The sequence below is a fragment of the Phalacrocorax carbo genome, chromosome 3, assembly GCF_963921805.1.
Source record: "Phalacrocorax carbo chromosome 3, bPhaCar2.1, whole genome shotgun sequence".
NCBI classification, from domain to species: domain Eukaryota; kingdom Metazoa; phylum Chordata; class Aves; order Suliformes; family Phalacrocoracidae; genus Phalacrocorax; species Phalacrocorax carbo.
In genome coordinates this window covers 37,398,508-37,420,650 of record NC_087515.1, presented here as the reverse complement: position 1 = coordinate 37,420,650, position 22,143 = coordinate 37,398,508, and the positions used below count along the sequence as shown (strand labels likewise).

At 53.8% G+C, this 22,143-nt stretch overlaps 1 protein-coding gene across 1 annotated transcript in view; it reads right to left on the bottom strand.

Moving 5' to 3' along the window:
• Window positions 1-253: 253 nt before the first annotated feature.
• PTK7 (protein tyrosine kinase 7 (inactive)) overlaps window positions 254-22,143 on the bottom strand; it is a 40,131-nt gene continuing 18,241 nt past the window's right edge. Inside the window, exons 2-20 of the mRNA XM_064446564.1 lie at window positions 13,734-14,027; window positions 13,078-13,180; window positions 12,433-12,623; window positions 11,603-11,750; window positions 10,492-10,622; window positions 9,953-10,219; window positions 9,593-9,726; window positions 9,036-9,171; window positions 8,791-8,910; window positions 8,470-8,619; window positions 8,042-8,192; window positions 7,588-7,715; window positions 7,096-7,299; window positions 2,923-3,078; window positions 2,508-2,740; window positions 1,848-1,928; window positions 1,616-1,767; window positions 1,360-1,538; window positions 254-1,140 (exon numbers count right to left, since the gene is read on the bottom strand). Of these exons, the coding sequence (XP_064302634.1) occupies window positions 980-1,140; window positions 1,360-1,538; window positions 1,616-1,767; window positions 1,848-1,928; window positions 2,508-2,740; window positions 2,923-3,078; window positions 7,096-7,299; window positions 7,588-7,715; window positions 8,042-8,192; window positions 8,470-8,619; window positions 8,791-8,910; window positions 9,036-9,171; window positions 9,593-9,726; window positions 9,953-10,219; window positions 10,492-10,622; window positions 11,603-11,750; window positions 12,433-12,623; window positions 13,078-13,180; window positions 13,734-14,027 (3,119 nt within the window). The 3' untranslated portion in view covers window positions 254-979. The remainder of the gene's footprint in view (window positions 1,141-1,359; window positions 1,539-1,615; window positions 1,768-1,847; window positions 1,929-2,507; window positions 2,741-2,922; window positions 3,079-7,095; window positions 7,300-7,587; window positions 7,716-8,041; window positions 8,193-8,469; window positions 8,620-8,790; window positions 8,911-9,035; window positions 9,172-9,592; window positions 9,727-9,952; window positions 10,220-10,491; window positions 10,623-11,602; window positions 11,751-12,432; window positions 12,624-13,077; window positions 13,181-13,733; window positions 14,028-22,143) is intronic.

The window sequence follows — 22,143 nt, the reverse complement described above, 5'->3', positions numbered from 1 at the left end:
GGAGGCTGAAAGGGACATCTTCTCTTGAGACACATGTCCCACTTGGAGAGCAACCCATGACTACCCAGAGAGAGAATAAACACTGAGGCAAAGTACTCCCTCAGGCACTACTGACTAGGAACTGCATCTCAGATCCAGCTGAGAAGGGGGCAAAAGGGTTAAATGCAGGAGACAGATGCCTGAGGAATCAGCCCCCAACTCTTCCCAGGAACCATGTGGAAGAAAACAGTGAAACAGCTATCCGACAGCAGCGTCTTACAAAGACCAAACAAACCAAAAAAAAAAGCCTTCTTTATTGAGAGCAGCACATAAGAACCCCACAAAACCCAACCCTTCTTGGCTGTCGTACCCTCCGCTCAAGCAAACAAACTAACCCACTCTAGGCTGCATTCCAGTAACAGAAATACTATGGTAGGGAGGAGTCAGCGCTCTGGAAGAGGAAGAGGGAGAGAGAGGGCGCTGCCCAGAGTTGTCGTACAAAAAAAGGCACAGGGTAGCTGGGAAAGGTAGTGAGCTCCTTCATATGCCAGGCACTTTGTGTTCCTGCTGGCTGGCCTGTACCTGTGAGGCATCAGGGAGGCAGGCATGCCTAGCACAGACGGACGGAGAGAGAGGCCAGGCCAGGCCAGCAGATATGCACGTGGTGAGCGGGGACGGAGAGCCTGGTGTTGGAGCCCAGCTCTTGCTGGGTGAGGGGTAGCTGCGCTCCATCCATGCCAGCAGCCCAAGGGTGGTGGGCTGGGCAGGCGGAGAGCAAGAGGCAGCAAGGGTTGTCTTTTGGGAACCGTGGGGGAGAGGGGTGGGGGGGGTGGAGTACACTGGCTTGTGCTTTGAGTCCAGCAGCTGCTGGTGCCTAGCTGCTCGCTGGCGCGTTGGGGTTGGGCTCAGCAAGGGGCTGTAAGAGTGCCAGGGGCTCCCCAGGCACCTACCAGACCCCCGTCCACCCCGCCGCGTCCTTTCCCAGCAAGGGCCAGGATGCTCAGGCTTTGCTGTCAGCTGGGCTGTCTCCAAGGGCGGTGGCAAGCTCGCTGAAGGAGGGTCGATCCTTAGGGCTGGGGGCCCAGCAGCGCTGCATCAGCTTGGCGAGACGGGAAGGGCAGCCCTCAGGGTGCGGGAGCTTCGTCTTTCCTGACTGCAGACCTGGCATGAAAGCAAAGTCCAAAGTGCCATTGGGAAGAGGTGTGATCCTCTCCACAGGGTACAAGAAGGACAGCATCTCTCCACACAGGCTGGAACAGCCTCCACAGCCAGCCAAGCACCATGTCAAGATGGGGGACATCACAGCCTGGCTGGCCCCCTCTACCACAAGAAAAGAAAGTAGGCTACAATGCCAGGGACAGCACAAGGTACTCCACATACCTGCTAGGACCTCATCGTCTGCCAAGGGGGTGTAGGGCATCTCCCCATGCATGAAGACCTCCCACATGAGCACCCCAAAGGACCACACATCTGACTTAGTGGAGAACTCATCCTCCAGCACAGCTTCAGGTGGCATCCAGCGCAGCGGGATCCAGGCCTGGCGGAAGTGGTAGTACTCGCTGCAGGCAGGACAAGCAGGCAATGAGACTGGTGCCATCCCATCCCCTCCCATTCCCCTGCCAGGCTACCAGCTGACCTGTTGTACACATCCTTGCTGAGGCTCAGGGATGAGATCTTGACCAGCCGCTGGGCACTGACCAAGCAGTTCCTGGCTGCCAAGTCCCGGTGCACGAACCTGCCATTGGAGAGATGCTCCATGCCCAGGGCCACCTGTGTGCAGAGAGACACCTGACCCCAGAGAGATGTCAGCACTGGCTGCCCTCCTCAGGGTCCCCAGCCCCACAGTACTTCCAAAGCTGCACTATCACCTTATGTTTGGTAGTGAGGGGCTGTGGCTTCAGAGACTCATCTTTGCTCTTGGAGATCCTCAGGAACTGCTTCAGGTCCCCCTGGGAGACAGACAGCGACTCAGAGGCAGCAACTCTCCATGCTGCCAGCTGCATCAGTCCCTGCAGTGCCCAGACGTGGCGGGCCCCTGGGACCCCCACAGATCCTCATCGCCTGGGCCATAGTCCCCGTTGGTCCTCCTGTCCCTGCCCTGCAGGGCACGCTAGTATCCCACTTTCTGGCCTCAACTGGCTGATTGAAGCCTGATGTTTCCAGGAGGTTTTTCATGCCCCAGATTGATTTCTCTCCCATGAACTCCAGGCTCCCCATAGTAGCCCTTAGCATTCACAGCCAAGCTGCAGCATGGAGTCCCACAGCTTAACTTACTCAGCTGAGTCCTGGACATAAACTGCAAATCAGGAGGATGTGGAAAAGGATGAAGTCACCTCCAGTTCTTGCAGGAGACCCCCATTTCCCTTGAGACTCCTCCACATGTTGGGAACAGTGGTAAGTTCAGCCTGGTTTCCCTACGCCTTGCTTTCCCTGTGCTGCCAACCTGGACCATGTCATGCTTGCAGGCCCCATGCCCATTGTCCACCCGTCCTCCTCCTTACTGCAGGCATTGCTGGCAGGGCCCTTACCAAGTCCACATACTCCAGGACCATGTAGTGTGGCTCTGCCTCACGGCACAGCCCCAGCAGCCGCACCACGTTGGAGTGGTTCAGCTTGCCAAACATCTCTGCCTCTCGCCGGAAGTCCAGCTGCAGCTGCTCATCCCTTGTCTGCAGGCTCTTCACCAGGACCAGCGTTTCACCCTCACCATCCTCTGCACCTTTTGCCTTGGCCAGGAACACTTCACCAAACTCCCCCCTGCCTGGAAGTATAGAGCAGCACATGGGAAGACAGCAGACATTAGGATAGCATGTGTATTTGATAGCCCGACAGCTGCAGAGCCCTGTGTACCCCAGCACATCCAGTTTTCTGGCTAGGACATGCTGGGGTTTCAGCTGCAGTTTCCTGCTGGAGTGGGGTCAGGGCCAGGGTGGCCCAGCATACCCAGGGTTGTGATTGTCTGCAGGTTGGAACGTGGAAAGTGCATCTTGTCAGCAGCACTGTGCCGCTTGCTGGCCCCAGAGCTGCTGCCCAGGTTGGTCAAAGCCACTTCTTCCTGGATCTCTGCTGTCATCTGCCCATTCTGCAGCAAAGCACCACCTGCAAGGGAAGCAGAAGTGGCTTCAGCATCCTGCCAGGCTGTGCAGAGAACATCATGCTGGGGACCAGACCCTCTGGGGCTCCCACCTACAACTGGCTCCAAGCACCCCAGCTTGATGCCTAGGCTCCAGGCAACAGAGTGGCCTCCACACAGTTGTCCCCTCTGGGCTCATGTCCGGCCCCATCTCTGGCAGCCCTGCAGCCACCCTTGTAATCAGATGCTAAGCAATGGCTTTGGTCCCAGAGCCAACCAGGCCCATCTGGCCTTGTCCATCCCAACCCACTCAATCACCCGAAAGGAGTGGCTACATCTAAACTACCATTGACAAACATCAGCAGAACAGCAGCAGGAGACTGGATGTGTTAGGCAGAGAGCAAGCAGAGAGGACCCTGCTCACTATAACCACAGCCTCTTGATGCCCAAGAGACTCTCAAGTCTATCTGGCATGGGCTGCTGCAGCCTGACCCCCTTGCTCCTGCTCACTACCCAGCAAGCCAGCAATGCTTGTGCCCTTCATAATCTTGAACATGTCAGACCAGATCAGTCTGGAGTTTCCTTTACTGCCTGGGTTAAAGCAGTGCTAGGAAGCACTGTCCTTGCAATCAGGCCCAGCAAGTTTTCTGCTCATTAACTCCACTAGAAATTTCCCTGGCACAAACAGAAGCCAGTGAACAGGACAAAACATTATCGCCTTAAGAAAGTAGAGAACCCTGCATTTTACAGGCAGCTTGTAGGGGAAAGACTGTATAGAAAGCTGTACAGATAGCAAACCTTGATTTTGAATGCATTTACTGCTTGGATCAGACTTGGCACTAGAAAGCAGTACTTTCCATAAGCTGAAGGCAGAATTTTCAATGTAAAGCTGGACACAGCACTGAGCTAAGGTGGCTGACACATGTTCAGCATCATCCTGCATTACTGTGCACACTCCATTTCAGTCCGTCCAGGTGCAAGCATTAAGGAAATACCTGGCCATGCATAAGTATTTGATCATAAAATTAAGACTTGACCCGACATGAGAGAACTCCAACAGGAATCCCACTGCCCATAATTTCCATTAAGGGGTATCATACAGCAGCGTGTGTACATGCGTGCTTACAATGCACGCATATAAGAAAGGTACCAGCACACCAGCACATCCTGAGCAGGTCTGGCCACAATGACAGGGACCGTGGCTTTGTCACAGGTAGCCTTGGAGCTGTGAAGGCTGAGATATGTTGACTTAGGAGCCATGGCTACTGATAGTTGTCCTCCCACATGCTGGAGTAACATTCACAGAAAGCCACAGCGAAAAAACCACCATCTACCCTATCAATCTGAGCTTGGTGCTACTCACATTCTCTCTGTTTCTATGCTAATTATTAGCAAGACTGTTTGACCCTGTGCTGTCTGCACTCATGACTAATAGTGTCTCAAGACTACAAGCTTAAAGCCAAGGGGATAATACAAGACGACCGCTGCAACTGTGCCAAGAAAATACCAAAGGCTGCAGAGTAAGTATGCTGCCACTGAGAGACAGCACCAGTGGGCAGCAGCGACAGACACTTTGGAGAACAGATACTCCCATGTTTCACAGTGCTTTGACAAGATATTTGATAACAAAGGGACCGCAAAAATTAACAGGAAGTTTAATTTATACATCCAGCAGTCCAGGGGGGAACCAAGTGTAGAGGAGCTGCCTGCTTTGCCCACCTGCCTGTAACACCTGAGCATCTCCTAGAGAAAAAGACAAACCCATGCTGCCCTGGAGAAATTAGCACACGCCGACACAGAAATCAAGTGCTCCCCTCAGTTCCCACAGCCATTAACCTCCCCAAATGGTCTGTGTTCACCCAAAAAAAGAAGACGATCAGATAGAGGGACACTGAGAACAAGCATCCTTGTTACAGAGGATGTGGCACACCAAGGACATGACCTTGGAAGGTGACTGACTTGTTAGGAGTGCATTGATCCACAGGAAATCCATAGGAAGGATCCACTGCAAATCCATAGGAAGGTCAAATCTGTCTGGATCTTGAGGGCACTGGAAAAGTCAGCTGGTGGCCAGCCAGGGAGTACTTGTAGGTGCTGAGATACTTCAGGTCACCCAGGCAAAGAGGGACCACATCAAAAGGAGAAAAAGAGCCAAATCTTTGAAGATCATGGTGAAGGGGATCCACTGGAGCTGACAGCAAACACAAACCACTTCTCCAGAGATGCTATGGAAGTACCAAAAAGGAATGTAGGCATCTGGGCAGCTGGGTCTGCTTGTAACAGTGAGGATGCATCTCTCTGACAGCTAAACTGGTTCCAAATGAAGGGGATAGGAAGAGGCAAACTCTGGCAGAATAAAAAGAAAAATATAATAAAGATAGCCCAAAATAAAAATCTGAGACCACCTCAAAAAGATTAAAACAAATCCTTTCCCAGGAAGAGGATGCTGGCCAGAGCCTGCTGGCACAGGTGAGCTGCCTGTGACTTGTCCACAGGAAGAGCTCAGGGTGGTGACAGCAGGAGAGCACAAAGCTGCAGAGATGCTCTTGCATCCTGCTCTCAGGAGTTTCCCCACAGCCAGACTTCTCTTCTGGAGGTTTTGCTCTGTTCAAATTACCAATACAAGAGGAAAAACAGGAGAAAAAAAACCGTGGTGATGTTTTACCAGGACCTCGCAGAAACGCCCACACAACTGGGACATGGCTGAAGAACTTGGGGGGAGAAACACGATGTCTGCATTTACAGTGGTGGTAGTGGTGGGGGAGATCCAGGGAATTGTAAGGGCAGCAAACTCAACTGCACCCCATCACTTCCAAGTCCTCGCTGGTATCAGTAATGCAAGGACAACCACGATGTCAAGAGGAAGAGCTGAAAACAGCTTTTGGAAATGAAACTGATGCCCCAAAGATCTCTTGGGTTCACTGAAGGAATCATGTAGCTCATGCACAATGGGGATCCAGTTTAGTCTATTTGCAGGGGCTCATGGAAACAGCTCTTAAAAAGCAGCTCAGGTGCCACAGGACAGGAGGGAACATCCTCCAATGGACACACAGAAGGTAGGAACCAGGGTAGTACAATACGCTGCCAACAGGGAAGGGGTGCTGCTGGCAGCTGTTTGCCAAAGCCACCAACTTAGCTAGAAGCAAAGGTACAGGCCAGCTGTGGCCAGCTGCAGAGGCACACTGACCGCTGGGAGGTGCAGCCAGATATACAACATGAGGCCTGGGAAAAGCAACCCCGATGTCCCATCCACAGTGGCAGGCTCAGCCCCGAGCTGCCTGCCATCTCTCCAAAGCAAGCTCTATGGACAGGGAACTGAAGCCAGTGGCACAGCTGGGGACAGGACGTAGCACAGCTGTGTTGCTCCACAAAGCTGGATGCACCAAGTCCTATCTGGGGCTTCCCATCTCAGAAAGGTGATAGTGCAACCAGAAAATGCACTCACAGGAACAATCAGACATACAGAAGAGCTGTGTGTTCCAGTGCAGAGCCCATACGTGACAAGCTTGAAAAGCAACGAGACAGTTTTTAGATAACCTGTTATGCTCCAGAAGTCCTTGTTGGAGGATGCTGTAGATGCTCTCAAAGCTTGTATGGGCTTCAGAGATAACAGGATGAGTTCACAGCAGAGTTCAGGGCTGTTCAGTGAAAAGTCTTCCCTCCAGCACATGGAGCTGCTGAACTGTGATTTGAACAGGCCAGCAGAGTTCTACTATTTTATTAAATTGCAATAGGGATACTCCCCTCCCCTCGGCAAAGGGTGTATGTGATGCCATGTACAGGTGCTGGAAAGCAGAAGTAATATATAACTCAGCAGAGATGGCCACAATGTGGGGCTGGGATGCAGGTTTCACACCAAGTTGCCTGTTTCTCACCTGGCTGCAGGTCTCTGCCACCAGCCATAGCCAAAACCAAGAGCAAGAGACTCCAAGGGTACGGAGGAGTCCCCTGTTCCCCGGGAACTCCCTACCCCTCAGCCCCTCCAGCCCAGGGGTAAGTGGCTGGTAGTGAAGCCCCCCCAACCCCGGGGGTGCTGGCCTCACCATTCAGACACTCCATTTCAGGCTCTTCACCCTCTGGGTGCTTCTTCAGCCTCTTGGCTTTTCTCCGCTTCTTACAGTAGAACATCAGACCCAACACAATAATAATGTAGGCAACAGCTGCCCCCACCGAAAGCCCAATGGTCTGGATCATCTTGTAGGGTGTGTGGCTTCCAGGTCCCTCATCCTCTTCTGCTGCCGGCTTGTCTGTGGGGCAGAGAGCACCAAACCCATGAGGGTGTGGAGTTATTTCCCAAATCCTGCTGAGAAATATGCTGAAGGAATGAGAAAAGCCCTCTGCTGTTGTGGCCACCTCCTCCTCCAGCCACAGACCGCTGGGCACAGCCCACAGCACTGCATCCCAGTAGGAATGCTGCTGTGACTCCCTAGCAGGCATGACCTGACACACAGCATCCACTGGTGGGGCCAGAAGCAGGGCCTAGAGCTGCTGGGAGTACCAGTAGGCCAGGTCCGGACTTTGGGCACGTCCCTTACCTACGACATATAGGAAGGCCTCCCGGTGCTTGATGTTGCAGCTGTTGCCGGCGATACAGGTATATTTTCCGGAGTCCTCGGTGGTGACATCGTAAATCACCAGGGATCCATTGGGCATGATCTGAATCCTGCCAACCACATAGAGCCCTTTGCAAGCAACAGAAGGCAGAGGCAGGCTTGGGGCACCTGCAGCCCCACCTCCCCAGGATACCTCAGCCTCAGCCCAATGTCCCCAGTGCAATCATCTTGAATCTGAGGCTGCGCAATGCTCAAGAATGAATGGTTGCAGCTCAGCAGGCTGTGGCAGAAAGGGTAACCCCAAGGGGCCAGGAGACAACTGACTGTGTGTCCCCCAAGCTGGGAAGCTGAGACTGCACCATTGGCACCCACATGCTGGGTATGCATGGGGAGTGCCATGCTGTGCTACATTTCAGTTTGGAAGGGAGGCTTGTACCTGGGCAGGAGCTTGCTGGGATCCAAAATCTTGTCCTTCCCTTTCCACTGGATGTGTGGCACGGGGTCCCCCTCTGCCTGGCACTGGAACATGGCTGTGTGCCCCTGGTACACTGTTGTGGGCTCTGGCTCTAGCTTGAAGGTGACGTAAACTGAAGGCAGAGAGGCCGACACGAACACTGTCAGCTCCTGGGAGTGGTGCTGAGCTCCCACAAGGGAGCAGGGCCAGCACTGGCACCGTGGCACATGCCCTCTTAGGCTGTATGCAAAGCACGGACAAACCAGACACTCAAATGCCACGGGGCAGAGCTCGGAGTCAGGCCAGACATTTCTCTCTCTGCAGGGGCATGCCAGTTGGGTGCCACCCAGGCAAACCCACTGCAAGGCCAGCACAGCAGGAAACCCACCTGCCTGCCATGGAACCCTCACCTGCTACCACAAGCTGCACGGTGGCACGGATCTCGCCCTGAGGGCTGTTAGATGCGATGCACGTGTAGTTCCCTGAGTCACTCCTGCTCACCTTGTGGAAGGACAAGATGCCAGCATTGTGGCTGACGTGGGATGGCAGGCTGCTCCCATCTGCAGGACACAAGAAAAGGGATGCAACAGTCATGCATGAAGCACCGTGCCACATGTCAGCTTTCCAGGCAGCCGCAGCACTGCTGCTTCACCCATGCTGGAGGTGGGCCAACACAAAGTTCCTGGGGCCCCAGGTCAGAAAGAGACATATCGCATCCAAGTCCCCCTTACCTGTTTTAGTCCACTGGATGGTGGGTTTTTCCCGGCCTGTGGCTGAGCAGGACACTGTAACCTCCTTATTAAACTCCATGCACTGCAGCGGCTGGGGTGGTGGGGTGAACTTCAGCTTCTCTGCAAGAGACAGAGGTGCTGTTAGCCAGCCACAGGAGGCACTGGAGCTAGGGGTATCACGCCTGTACCCTGCCAGGCAAAAAAGCTCCCTACAAGAGTAGGATGTGGAGTGCTTGTCAGCATACCTAGCACGTGCACCCGTGCATATCCCTCGATGCTGCCTGCTGGCGTGCTGCTCACGCACTTGTACATGGTCCCATCATACACTTCCACGTTGTTGATGCGCAGTGTCCCATTCTCAGAGATCTCAAACCGTGAGTCCTGCCCGGGGGGGGGGGAAGGGAGTGGGGCAGAAATGACATTGTCACCAGCCCTGTGCTCAGACCTTGCTTGTGGCACTCCCGACGCGCCACACACCCACACCATCGACACCCACACAGACACAGCCCTGCTGAGACCTGTATGGAGAACTGAGGCAAGCTGCAGTGACATCTTTCTGAGGGACATTTCTCTTGTTACTGTCCCAAAAGCACAGGGCTTGCTGCCAGCCAAGTGGCTAGAGACAGCCAGTTGTGCAACCATACACCAGTAGGATGGAGATGGTGGCAGGAATATGGCCAGAGTGGGGGTGACAGGGATGCTGGGCCTAGGAGCAAGGCAAGAAATAGCAGCAACAGAGGAAGCTGAGCAGGTGCCCAGCAGAAGCACCCATGAGTGGCAGGGTCTTGCCCCATCACCTCACCTCAGAGATGGAGACGCCATTGCGGTACCAGGTGACAGTGGGTTTCAGGGAGGCCTTGCTGAGGCAGTGCAGATATCCTGGCTTGCTCTCTTCCAGCTGGCTGTCCTTGGGCATCTCCACCCACTTGGGTACCGCTGGGCACAGAGGCAAGGGGTTACACAGGGCTGCTCATCACCCCTCTGACCAGCACCAGTGCAGACCGGACAGGCAGCGTACAGCCAGCCATGGGGCCCTGCATCCCAGCCACGAGAGATGTGCTTCTCTGTATCAGTGACGTGATGCACAAACCCGCCCCAGCTCACCCCAAGCCCCTATCCAGCCCCCTTCTCTGCTCCCATCCCTTCTCGGAAAGCTGCCTACTAGCAACAGTGATGCTCAGCTCCTGTTTCTTCTCTCCAGCCTTGTTGGCAGCATGGCACGTGTAGGTCCCTGCGTCTGCCTCGGTGATAGTAGTGAAAACAAGCTGCTCCCCCTCTTGGTGCACCCTGCCAGCAGCAGGAACTCGTTCCTCGTTCCTCTCCCACCAGACCTGGGGCGTGGGTATGCCTCGTGGGGCAGTGCAGGCCACACGGTGCCCCTGGTTTGCCGTCAACACCTTTGGGGATAAAGGTGCCATTTCTTCGATCTCTGAGAAAAGCAATAGACAGCAGGGCTCAAACAAGGCAGGAACGTGTAGCCAACCTACCACCACCATCATCCCCATGGGAGGCACCAGCTGAGGGAGAGGGCACACAAACTATGTTTGCTCCCCTCATCCAGGCAGCAAGGATGAGCCATTTCAAAGATAAACCAAGCAGTTTTCCATCTACCGACCAATCGCTATATTGTCACATAGCTCCAGAGTGACACTGCAACCCCGGGACCCACTGCCTTCCCCGCCACCAGCCCCAGGACCTCACCTGCTAGCTGTAGAGTTGCCTTCAGCACAAGAGTTTTCCCCCTCTGCCCATGGCCAACGCACTTATAGACACCGGTGCTGCGAGCCCTCACCTGGGTGATCAGCAGGGAGCCATTGGCGAACACGGTGGTCCTGGGCATGCAGGGAGAGGCAGGACTCAGTGGGCATCTCTGCAGGACAACGGCCAGAGCCACAGCCCTGTGATGTCCTACATGAGCCCACGGAACCAAGAGGGAGACCGTGCTGAGTCAAAGCGTCACAGTGTGGAGGGAGCAGCACACAAACAAGGAGGTGGTGGGACACAGGCTTCATGGATGAAATGAGCTAACAGAAGTCTCTCGGAAAAGAGCTGCCTCCCACCAAAAGATGCATCACCAAAATGGGCCAGCTCTGAAAGCTGGCACAGCCAAGAAAGGGGATAGGGGGCACAAGGTGGCACCCGGGAGCTGCTACGCCACTGGGCATCTGGCACCCAGATAGCGCTACTTGCCTTGCACAGTCTCGCTGAGAGACACCCTGGGCTCCAGGATCACCATCCATGGGCAGCCTGGGCTAGGAAATGTCCTCAGCTCTGAGGATTGCCCCATGTGTAGGTGTCTGGGGCTCAGAAACATTCCTGGCTCTGGGAATCACCATGCACTGGTATCTGGAGGTGCAAGACAGCCATGGCCCCAGTGATCAGGGGCTGGGAGGTGTCCCTGACTCTGGCAATCACCACCTGTGGGCATCTGGTACTGGCACATATCCCTGGCTCTGGGAATTGTCCTAAGTGGGTGCCCCTGGCTCCACAAAATTGCCACACGTGGACACCTGTGGGTGGGAGACATCCCCAACTCTGGGGACCATCGTGCACGGGCATCTAGGACTGACAGCCCCACAGACTCATTTGAGGGGAAACTGCTTGCTGAGTCCTGTGCAGATAAAGGCCACACACAAGTACTGAGGCCCTGCTAAACCCAAGCCAGCCAAGCTGAGAAACCAATCCCAATGACCAGCCTGATGTTGAATGCTTGGCCTCAGGCATGGCCAGGGTTTGGCCTCTCTCTACTCCTTCTGGAATACAGTGCCCCCTCTCCTCCCAGCCCTGCCCACATCACCAGGGTCCCTATTACTTGGATCTGTTGGTGATGGGGCTGTCTTCAAAGAGCCACTCCTGTGTGGGAGGGGGCACAGCTGCAAACTGGCAGTCAAACATGGCCTCTTCGTTCTTGGTCACGATGAGGTCCTGTGGGATGATCACCGCCTGAGGAAAACTCTCATCTGCAATGGCAGAGACCACAGGAGGGTGAGAAGAGCAGATTGGCTTGTGGTTTCCCTTCACCAGTGCTCCAGGGAAAACTCAAAAAATTCCTGGGTGCACCCTGCAGGCTTGAAGGAGGCAGACATGCTAGCATGGCTGTATTTATGCAGCCAGAGCCCAGGACTGTACGTGGTAGCTGCTCTGGCAAAAGCCCCTTCTACTTCCAGCAAGGCCCTGAGCACCCCAGGCTCCTAGGAAATGGATCAAACATGTCACTGGACTGCAAATTCCCTTGTCCAATTCCAAACACCTCTCTAAGATCAACATCTCCTGTCTCTCCGGGCCTTCTCTCCAAAGGCCAACGGGGCATCTCACCCATGTGGCACTGGTATTAGCAAAACCACCAGCTGCTGCAGCCTCCAGGGTCCCAACCTAGTTGAAGGAGGGAGGACCCTGGTGCTCCAGAAACGACAGCATAGACCTGCTCCAGAAAGATGCAGGGGCAAAATAACACCTGTAGTCACAGTAGGATCCAAAGCCAGACAGGTGTGTCAGGCCTGACTCTGGCCAGAGGCTTTGCACAAAGAAAGTCACACCAGCCTGACACTTCCCCTGCAGCCTGGCTCCCACCCTGCAGCAGAGGGGAGGCTGTTAGCAGAGCAGTAAAACAGCAGAGCCCTGAGCAGCTGTGACACAACTCACCAATGATATTCAGCGTGAAGTTGTTCTGGCTGCAGACAAAGCCGACAGCACTGCGGGCACAGCAGTAATAGAGACCATTGTCATCTGGGCTGGCACTCTGCAGGGTCAGCGTTCGCTCCTTGTTGCTGACAGAATAGGTGCTGCGGCCATCAGGGAGGGGGCTACCATCCCGAAACCACTGCCACGTGGGGCTGCAAGACAGGGATGAGAGAGTGACTGGATGCAAGGCACCAGCAGGGCTCCCCAGAGAGCATATGTGTGGAGGAGACAGCCCAGAGATGGCCCATTTCCCTGGCTCTCCATCCCCACTGCTGGCCCCAACACAGACATGAAGCCATGAGACATGCAGCCAAGTGGACGGGACATGACTGGAAAGCAACGGAGAGTGACCGCAGCACACCAAGCAGCTCAGCGACTGGACTGTCACAGCCTGTCCTTACTGTGCTCCTTGCTACGCGGCTCTGAGGAAGCCGTTTGCCTTCTCCCCCGGTGCTCAGCCACAGGCTCAATCCTGCCTTTTGCCTTCCCTAGACTCTACTGAATCCTCACAAGAGAGAGAGACACAGAGAGAGAGAGGGGAAGAGCACGCAGCAAATGTGCAGGGGGACCCCTGGCAGGGTCCACTCCTCAGGAGGCAACCCTTACCGCGGGTGGCCGTCGATGTGACACCGCAGCACCACTGTGGAGGAGGGTTGGATCTCAGCTACGCTGGCCGGCTGTTTCAGCACCACACTGCCTGTCTCAATCCCTGTGGGATCAAAGAATGTCAACACAGCCAGCTCTCCAAACCTACAGAGCCTAGGTGGATGACGACTCCATAATAACCAGAGCAAGAAGCAAGGGCGTAAGCATGCTTAGAGACACATAAGCCCTCAAGCCAGCACAGAGTAAAGGGACATCCAGCCTGCAAATGTCCCACTTTGCCCTGTGTGGCTGTTCTCTGAGGGATAAAAGGGGCTCTAAAAGGATCTGCAGTGCTCAGGACACACTTGGTACAGTAACATCCCTGTTTCATACAGACAAATGGGGAAGGCAGAGGGAGAAAGCATCTCTGACAGCCTTGGGGATATCAGATACAAGTGGCCTAGAGGGCATGAAGGACATGGTAGCTGCAGAGGAATCCTACTTGCACAGTTCATGCTGTCTGATCCCTGTCTGACCACCCCTGCCCCACACATTAGCAGACAGCCTGGCAAAGGTGTTTCCAGTCTCATCCCCTCCCAAGAGAGTGCTTTTCCCAGTCCACATCAGGCAGCACCAGGCTGAGGCGCTGTGCCTGGCTGCTCTTGCCCCATACTCACACTTGATATTGAAAGATGCGTTGGCTGTGCGGGCCTCCTCCCCAGTGACCAAGTTCCTCGCTACACACTGGAAGTCCCCAGCATCCCGGTGCCGATCAACAGCAGCAAACTGGAGGTTGCTGCCTTCCTTGAAGCGCTGCTCCGTGTCCTGAACAGGGAGCCCATTCTGCAGCCATTCAAACTCCACGTTGGCTGGCTCCTCCACCTCACAGCGGAGGATGGCACTGCGGCCATGCAGGGCATCCTGGGAGTACGGCTCCTTCGTGAAAAGGATCATTGCCTGAGTCCCCACAGCTGCAAGACAGAAAAAGGAGGGCACGTTTAGAGCACAGGGATGGGGAGAAGGGAGTAGGTAAGCATGTGCTGTTCTCAAGGGTCTCCAGACAGCCGAAACCACCAAGCAACATACCGCAAAGAACATCTGCCAAAAAAAAATCCCCAATGGGGAAGGTTAGACAGATCTGTGCTCAGATTCCAACACAGATGCTTTAAGGCTGTCTCTCCAGCAATCACTGCAACAGGGCTGCCTGAGCCTGTAACAAGCCAAGGAAAGCCCCCTGCCCTGCTCCCTGGGGCCAGGGGTGTTAGGAAGGAGCTCCTGTGACCCACTGCTGAGTGCCGCACTTCCAGCCTGAACTGGAAGTGTCTCACAGTGTATGAGCTGGAAAGTCAGTCACTAAAACACTGGAGAGCAAGGAACTTCCTGGGAAGTTCTGGTGTTTCTTTGAGCTCCTCTTGTCCTGTTTTTCAGGATGTATCCCAAGTCCAAGCTGTGCATCAGGATCGCCCCAGATCAGAAACACCCACACACTGTTTCTAGGTTTTCCTCAAAGCTTGTCTCCTTGTGATCATGTCTCTGTCTCACTTCCACATCCTCAGAAATTACCCAGAAAAAGCTGGTCTGGAACAAGGACTGCCCATGGGAATAAACACAGCAGCTGCTGGAGCACAGCACGAGAGGATGCAGCAGTGACACCCCAAGCTTGTGCTGGGGACTCAACTCACTTGCAAGTAGGAATAGAAACAAGGAATTGCAATGGTTGACCCCAGGGTCTGATAGCAGCCATGGGATGGCTCTGGAGGGCTGGAAGCATCTCTCTGCAGTGGTGGAAAAGCCAAAGAATCCTCCTCAACACACTAACCCCTACCTCAAGAGCTCAGGGTCCTGGAGACAGAGAAGACAGCACTTCCCTAGGCATTGCCTGACGTGGCTGCCGAGGGACCATGCTAGCATATTCCTAAATCTGGCTGCTGCCTGGCCACAGCCAGCCATGCAGGCGCTCTGCTCCGGTTACCAGCTGGCCACAGAAAGGAAAGCAGACAAAGGGCAATTCAGCACACATCGATTGCTTTTGGACTCTGTTCCCAGCACCATGCTCTGCAGGGAAAGAGGCCAAACCAGGCAGATTTCGAGCATCTTATAAGCAATCTCTCATGAAAGCGAACAAGGACGTGGTCAAAACGGTGCATTCCCACCACTGCAAGGAAAACGGCTTCAGCCTGGATGAGTTACATAATGGGATCCAAGCCCAGCTGAAAGGCAGCTCCTCTTTGGAGGCTCAGCCACATCCTCCTGCCTGGTGTTTGTATAAAAGCCTGGTAAAAGGACACAATTTGACAGGACAGCTCAGTCACCCAGAGCTAAGGGTAAGGGATCCTATTCTGAAGGGGATGTTTTGAAGGGAACACCTAGATCACCACATTCCAGAAAGCCTCAAGAGCCCTTTCCATGCTAGAAAGCCTTTGGAGCCTGCCACGTAGAGTGAGCGCCAAGCAAAGCCGCTCCAGCCCTGCAGCCGCTCATGGGCACCCCAGTGCCAGCCACACATTTCCAGCACAGCTAGCCTGAGCTCTCCCACTCACAGCAACAGTGAGGCATAGACACAGGTGCTCATCCACAACTGCTGCTCCCCAGGATGAGGCTCCAGTTCCCAGCTCCAAGCTGGGAAGCCAGGAGCAACGGCACCTCAGCTTGTGTCTGCTAACACCCTTTCCCCATAGTCCAGACAGAGAGAGCAACAAAGTCCTCCCATTGTGAAAACCACAGAAACCTTTTGCCAAAGACACTGCGGCAGAGGAGACACTAGTTCAGAGCCCAGAAGCCTTTCCTACCCACAGCCTTCATAAGACGGGCCTGTGGGTTCAATTCTGATTTTCAGCCACCCCAAAGAAGCCATGAGGAAGGGGGCAGCAAGGAACTGGGAGATCACAGGAACAGCAGTGCACAACAACATACTGCAGGGTGTAGGCAGTGGACCTTGTTGTAGCCTGGCTTTCTACCTTAAGCACCCAATTGTGCCACTGACCTTGGTGTGCAGGCAACATTGCCAGGGGACTGTCCCCAGCCAGGTTAAGTCCCACCGCTCCTGCGTGGACATCACTTGTCAACTGCACTCACAGCATTTAAGGCCACCAGGAGTAGCCACAGACTGACTCCTGTGTCTGAACTAGAGCTGCAGACAGTGCCCAAAGCCCCATCTCCTGGGTCTCATACTGAGCTAAGCCCCATCAGCATGCTGTGCTCCAAGGGTCAGCATGCCCAGTGAAGTTTCCATCATCAGCTACTGTGCACCTCCCCAAAAGGTAGGAACCATCCATCAGTCTGTGACAGCTGTCTCAAACACCACAGGATGAACACATGCCCCAAGGCATGTGGGAACATGTGTTCTTACGTAGGTACGCACATCTAGTTCCCTGTGCATCAGATCTGTCTCACCAAGAGCACTCAGCAGGGTAGCAACCACCCGACCCCATGCAAATACAGCTATGAGCTCAATAGCCCAACAGCTCCATGGTATCAGGAGCTGAGCTCATGCCAAAACAGGCTGCTGGGGCACACAGACAGGAGCAAAGAGGAACAGGACAGTCAAATCCACTCAGGTTTGAACCTACAGGAGCTGGGACTGTCCTTTTCCAGATATGCTTCAGGGCACCAAGGCACATGTCCATCAAACATACCTGTATGGTACAAAACACATGCAAGGTAGCAGTGTGCATTAGGAGAGTTCACAAAGGAGATGGATCAGTTCTCCTCTTGGAGTCTCAGCATCCTTAAACCTTTCACAGTCTACTAGTCATGCTAGTGCTGGAGTTAGTGATGAGGCACCTCTCTCTGAGGGTGTAGGCCATTAGGGTATTAAGACATGATATTTTAAATCAGGTGTGCTTCTAGTATTAAACTGTCAGCATTAGCAGTACAACACTAAACAGCAGCAGAACTGCTTTCGCCCCATCACTGCCAGCACAACTGCACTTCACTGCGCGCTGGTCAGCTGAGAGCTTCAGCAGCTTCATCACATGCATCCTGCTGCTTCAGCATCCCCCATGTCCAAGCAGGAGGACATGGCTCTGTGGACAGGGGACATGATGAAGGCTTGGCAGAAGCTCCAAATGAGAAGCAGGGATTTTACAAGGTGTCGGGAAACACTGGGATCCTGCTCCCTGATGAAACAGGAGAAACTATTTATATCTTTATCTTCCATCCCAGGGAAATGGACACAACCTTTTCAGCTCAAGTGAGAACCCTTGATAAATGTCTCATGAGCACAAAAGTGCCAAAGCAAACTGGGATAAATGAGAGTTAAAGTGCAATAAGAGACATAAACCTGTGTTTTAGTTTCACAGAATCACAGAATGGTAGGGGTTGGAAGGGACCTCTGGAGATCATCTTGTCCAACCCTCCTGCTTGAGCAGGTACAACCAGAGCAGGGGGCACAGGAACATGTCCAGGCGGGTTTTGAATGTCTCCAGGGAAGGAGACTCCACAGCCTCCCTGGGCAGCCTGTGCCACTGCTCTGTCACCCTCACAATTTTGACAATAGCATCCAAAGTGCTATGGATGGACTGGCTGCACATGCTGGAAACCATTGTCCCAACCATATATTAGATCTGGGCTGCAAGCAGACTGGTAGCAGCTAGATGTGGTCCAGATGTTTTGGGGTGGAAGACATCAGAAGTCCAGAGGTGGACAGAGCTTTTCACAGTAGTCTAAATCCAGAGCACCAAGGCCCATTGTTCAGAGATGGGGAGCACTACACTTGCCCATAAAACTTTTACAGCCCTGGTCCAGGAAATGGCTGCAGTCAGCAGGGTTCATGCATCCCCTCCACCCCCTTCACCCCATCTGCGCTTTTGGGACAGAGGCTCAAGAAAGCTGTCCAAGCAGAGGGCTATCTGTGTGGGATGCCATTATGCCAGAGTTTAGGTAAAACCGAATAAAGCCAACAGACATCACCACCTGTATTGAATGAAGAACAAAATGCTTCTGCTGGTTCCACTCACCCAGCTAGAAGACACCACAGTGTGGCAGAGCCATGGTCATGCATGGCTTAGCCACTGGAGGCTGCCAGAACTGCCTGAGCTGACAGACGAGAGAGCTCTTGCAGGTCCTGGTGGAGAGCAAAGGTGACCCCTGCTCAGTCTAACCAAACACCTTCACAACAGCATGTTTCTGCTATGGTTTCAGGAGCTAATCTGGGCTGGGTCACATTGCTAGGAGCTGCTGAAAGAAGCAGAATGACTCTTCCCTTAGTGAGAGGCAGCCCAAAAAATACCCAGCAACACCACGTTTGTTGGAAGTCAGCTTAGCAAGCCCAAGCCAGGGCAGAGCTCCCCCCTAGTAACACAGCTGGGCCAGCCACAGCCCCACAAAGCCAACACCAAACAGCAATCTCAAATGTGTGTGCTGGCAAACGCCCACTCTCTGCATATGTATGTGACACAAGCCACCCCTGGCTGAGAGAAAAACCCTCAACACATGTTTCTGGCCTAAAACCATTTTGACTGTGGCTACAGAAAGCTTTTCAGGAAAGCTTCAGCCAGATTAGATAAACACCCTTGAAAACACCCAGTGGTGTTTTACCCGAAGGATATTTAATTGAAACGCAAACCCTTCCTGTTGAAGTAATAGATGAAGATTAAGTGAATTGTGCAGGGAAGTCGCACTGGTACCTACAGATCCCCAGGTTACCATTCTTACACACCACAGAGCAAATAATTTGCAGGGAGGGGACAGGCCTCAGCAGGACACACAAGGACAGAGAGAAGAGGACGCTCAGATCACATCCCGGCTCTGAGAGCACACTTGAAACAAAGATCTGAATGTAGGAACCTCTGCATGAAGGATGCTGTGTATCTCCCCTGCTCAAAATTAATTTATTTGAGGAGGTAAATAGCAACTTCCCAGGAAAAGCACTCACACTAACACCTGCGTTGCCAGCCTGAATTTCTACTAAGTGCATCTCAGTTCACTTTTTGGGCTTGGCATGTCCCCAGGACTCCGCTATTGCAGCCTCCTCCAAAGGCCACAGTGGGCTGAGCATGTGCAGAGCATTTCAGGGTGACAAAACCAGCAAAGCCGCATCCAGGACAGACTTTGTGAGCAACCCTATGAACTTAGTCACTGCCGCCTGAAGCTCTGCAGAGCGAGCTGTTAATCCTATGAGCTTGGTAGGGAGCAAAGGGCTCTCCACACCTCTGGCAAAATCGTCCCACCCCATGGTAGCCAACCCCCTTGAGCACTGCCACAGCATTACTGCAGCAGTTTGGCAGCGTGGCCACAGACTGCAGCACAGCCTGGGAATGGCTTTGGTTTGGGGCCGTTCTCCAGAGCTAGAAAAGTGAGAGACATCAGTGTTGCTGTCTTCATCATCCAGAGCTGTAAGAAAATGCACCTAAGGAGTAATAAGGATCTGAAGAAGCCAGGGCAGAGTTGTGGGCTAGCACTGGGAAATTGGGACTGAAGTTTTAGAGGATACCACATCCCTGTTCTTACCTGAGCAGCACCAGGTTTGCTACATCCTGGGCACAAAGGCATTGTAGGGCTCTTGGGGAAGGAGGTGGCAGCAAACTGCCCATCTGTGTGTCTTGGGGCTCACCTCTAAGGCTGGACACTGTCCTCCTGTGCTGTGCTGTGGAGATAGCTGGGCGACAGGCAATGAACCTCATAGGCTGCAGACTCCTGTGGGGTGCTGGGCTTTGTAATCATGGAGACACAGCCAGAAAGCACATGGGGTGGCAGGACTGACCCCCAGGGGATCAGCCATCTCTAAGGCTATATTTAGGGCTGCAGCCAATGAGAGGGTCTGTGGCCCTGGCACAGCCTGGCCAGGCCTGGCAGTGAAAGGACCCAGCCTATCTTCTGCATCATACCAGGAGGCCTGAGAGCACCATGGATGCTGCTTGGTGAGTCCCTGCCATGGTACAAGCCCAAACCTTCACACTCATCTTTCAGGCTGCAAGGGCATGGGGCAGCATTACAAGCCAGGTCTTGCCCTGAGCTGGGTTTTCCACCAGTCGCTTAATGTGTTGGTGCTGGTCCCACACGAGTGCTCACCTGGGGACACTTCAGTAGCCCAACTCAATCTGGGTGCTGCAGACCAACTGTGGAAGCTGGGGAGACCAGGCAGCACATCTCCTGCCCTGCCTGACAGGCTGAGTCGCCTACATCTTGAACCAATCCAAAAATCATTGTCTCCTTGCCTAACGACATCGCTTGGGAATGCGGCCTCAACCACAATGCCTTCAGCAGCTGCACAGCCCCCAATCCCTGCCGTCTCACTCACCTACAGCCATGCTGGGGAAGCAACAGGCAAGCTGGCTGCCAGCAGCATGTGCCACAGCATGGCAGCCCCCTGGAGGAAAGAAAGCTGGCACAGACCTCAGCAGGCGATGGCTAGCTTTGGCAGGCATTTGCTGTGGCTGCAGTGCCAGCAGAGCTAGAAGCACACTGGAATGCTCCACATCCCCAGCCCCATGTGAGATCCACGGTCCCCTCAACCCTGAGCCTCCCACTCCCAGGCATGCCCAATGCCCAGCTCCCAGGCACCTCCTCACCCAGCTAAAAGAGCTCTGGACAGAGGACAGGAAGGGAAAAGGAAACAATCCATTTCACTTTGTAACCAAAAGAGCCTAGATTACCAACCTCTTGAGACACCACAGCTGATGCAAGGATATGAGTAATCCCAAAGCTGCTTGCAACCAAACAAGGAATTAAAAGCATGGGAATGGGATTTGGGAGAGGGCTTTGTGCAAATTTAAGGTTTCCTGGTTTGGAAAGCAAGGCCAGCACTGTGGGGCTTCTGCAGCTTGTAGCCCAGTCCCACTCTCCATGCAGCCCCCAGGAGCATTATTCTGCAGACATGCTTCCAGGGGCACTTCAGCAAAGCTTAACCTGGCTCAGCTCAGCCAGATGTGCAAGCCAGCTCCTTTAATGCTCTGCATCTGGAACAGCAGATCAGACAAGCTGCAACTCATCTGCATGCCCAGGGCAGCAAAGCCCAGAACACCCAAACTGCATCCTACCCCCAAAAAGGGGGGCCATCAGGAGGCCTTGGATCTGCCCTAGCTGTGGAGGGGGACAGCTGGCTTACAGGAAACAAATAAAATGAAGACCCACAGGTACCAGGATGCAACAGAAGAAGCTAGTGGCAAAAAATGGCACAGCCAGCTACCCCAAAGACTTCTGGCAGAGGACATGGCTGGCCAGCTTCTCTTCTGGCCTTTCAAAGCAGAGAGGACCTCAAATGCTCCCATGCCAGAGCAGGGAGCTCACAGCTGTCCCAGCTCCACTGCGGAGCCAGTGCTCCCCAGGGATGCACAACCAGCTTGGAAGTCTCAGCCCTGAGGTGGGAGCTGGATGTATTTACGCCACAGGCTCACCTAGACAGACAGCTTGGTAACACACTGCTAAACATTTGTCCCCTATTTTCTTTAATAAAGATGCTGTGTTGCTTAGGAAGGCACTGCTGCAGCACACAGGTGGGGAGCTTGCTCTCCCTGACTCCCCAAACCTGCAGGGCCCTTTGCAACACCCAAGGTGCAAGGAGCAGAGCAGATTACCTGGGGAAGGCCCCAGGTACATTGCAGCAACCACACAGTGCACTTTCCTCCAGAGAGGAGGCTGGGGATACAGCTAGGAGAGAGGAGGGTGACCTGGCCACAGATGCCCTAGCCCCCACCACTAACTTGAGGTAGGCAGCAGGAGTAGCCCAAATCCACCCCCAGACTGCAGCACTCCAGCTTCAGACTGAATGAGCAGGATTAAGAGACGCTTTCACCATTTACTACCAAGCGACCACCTCTGGATGTGTCAGCTAATTAACAAACCTCAGCAGAGCACAGTGGCAGCAATAGCGTTTTGCCACCTGGGAATCCATTGCTGAAGTATCACCACCCAACCATATTCACACTATGACCTTTATGCTTCTGCCACTGCCATTGCTCAGACCATTGAGGAAACGAAGCCTCTGCGATGAACCCAGCAGCAACACAGGCTATTCTTCTTTGATGAGGAATCACTAAGGTAAAACGAAGGTTTGGATGAGCTAATGCACTCTGGACTCATATCACTCTGCAGCACTTGCTCCCAGCTCCACAGACCTGTAACAAGGCAAGGAAGACACAGGCAGAG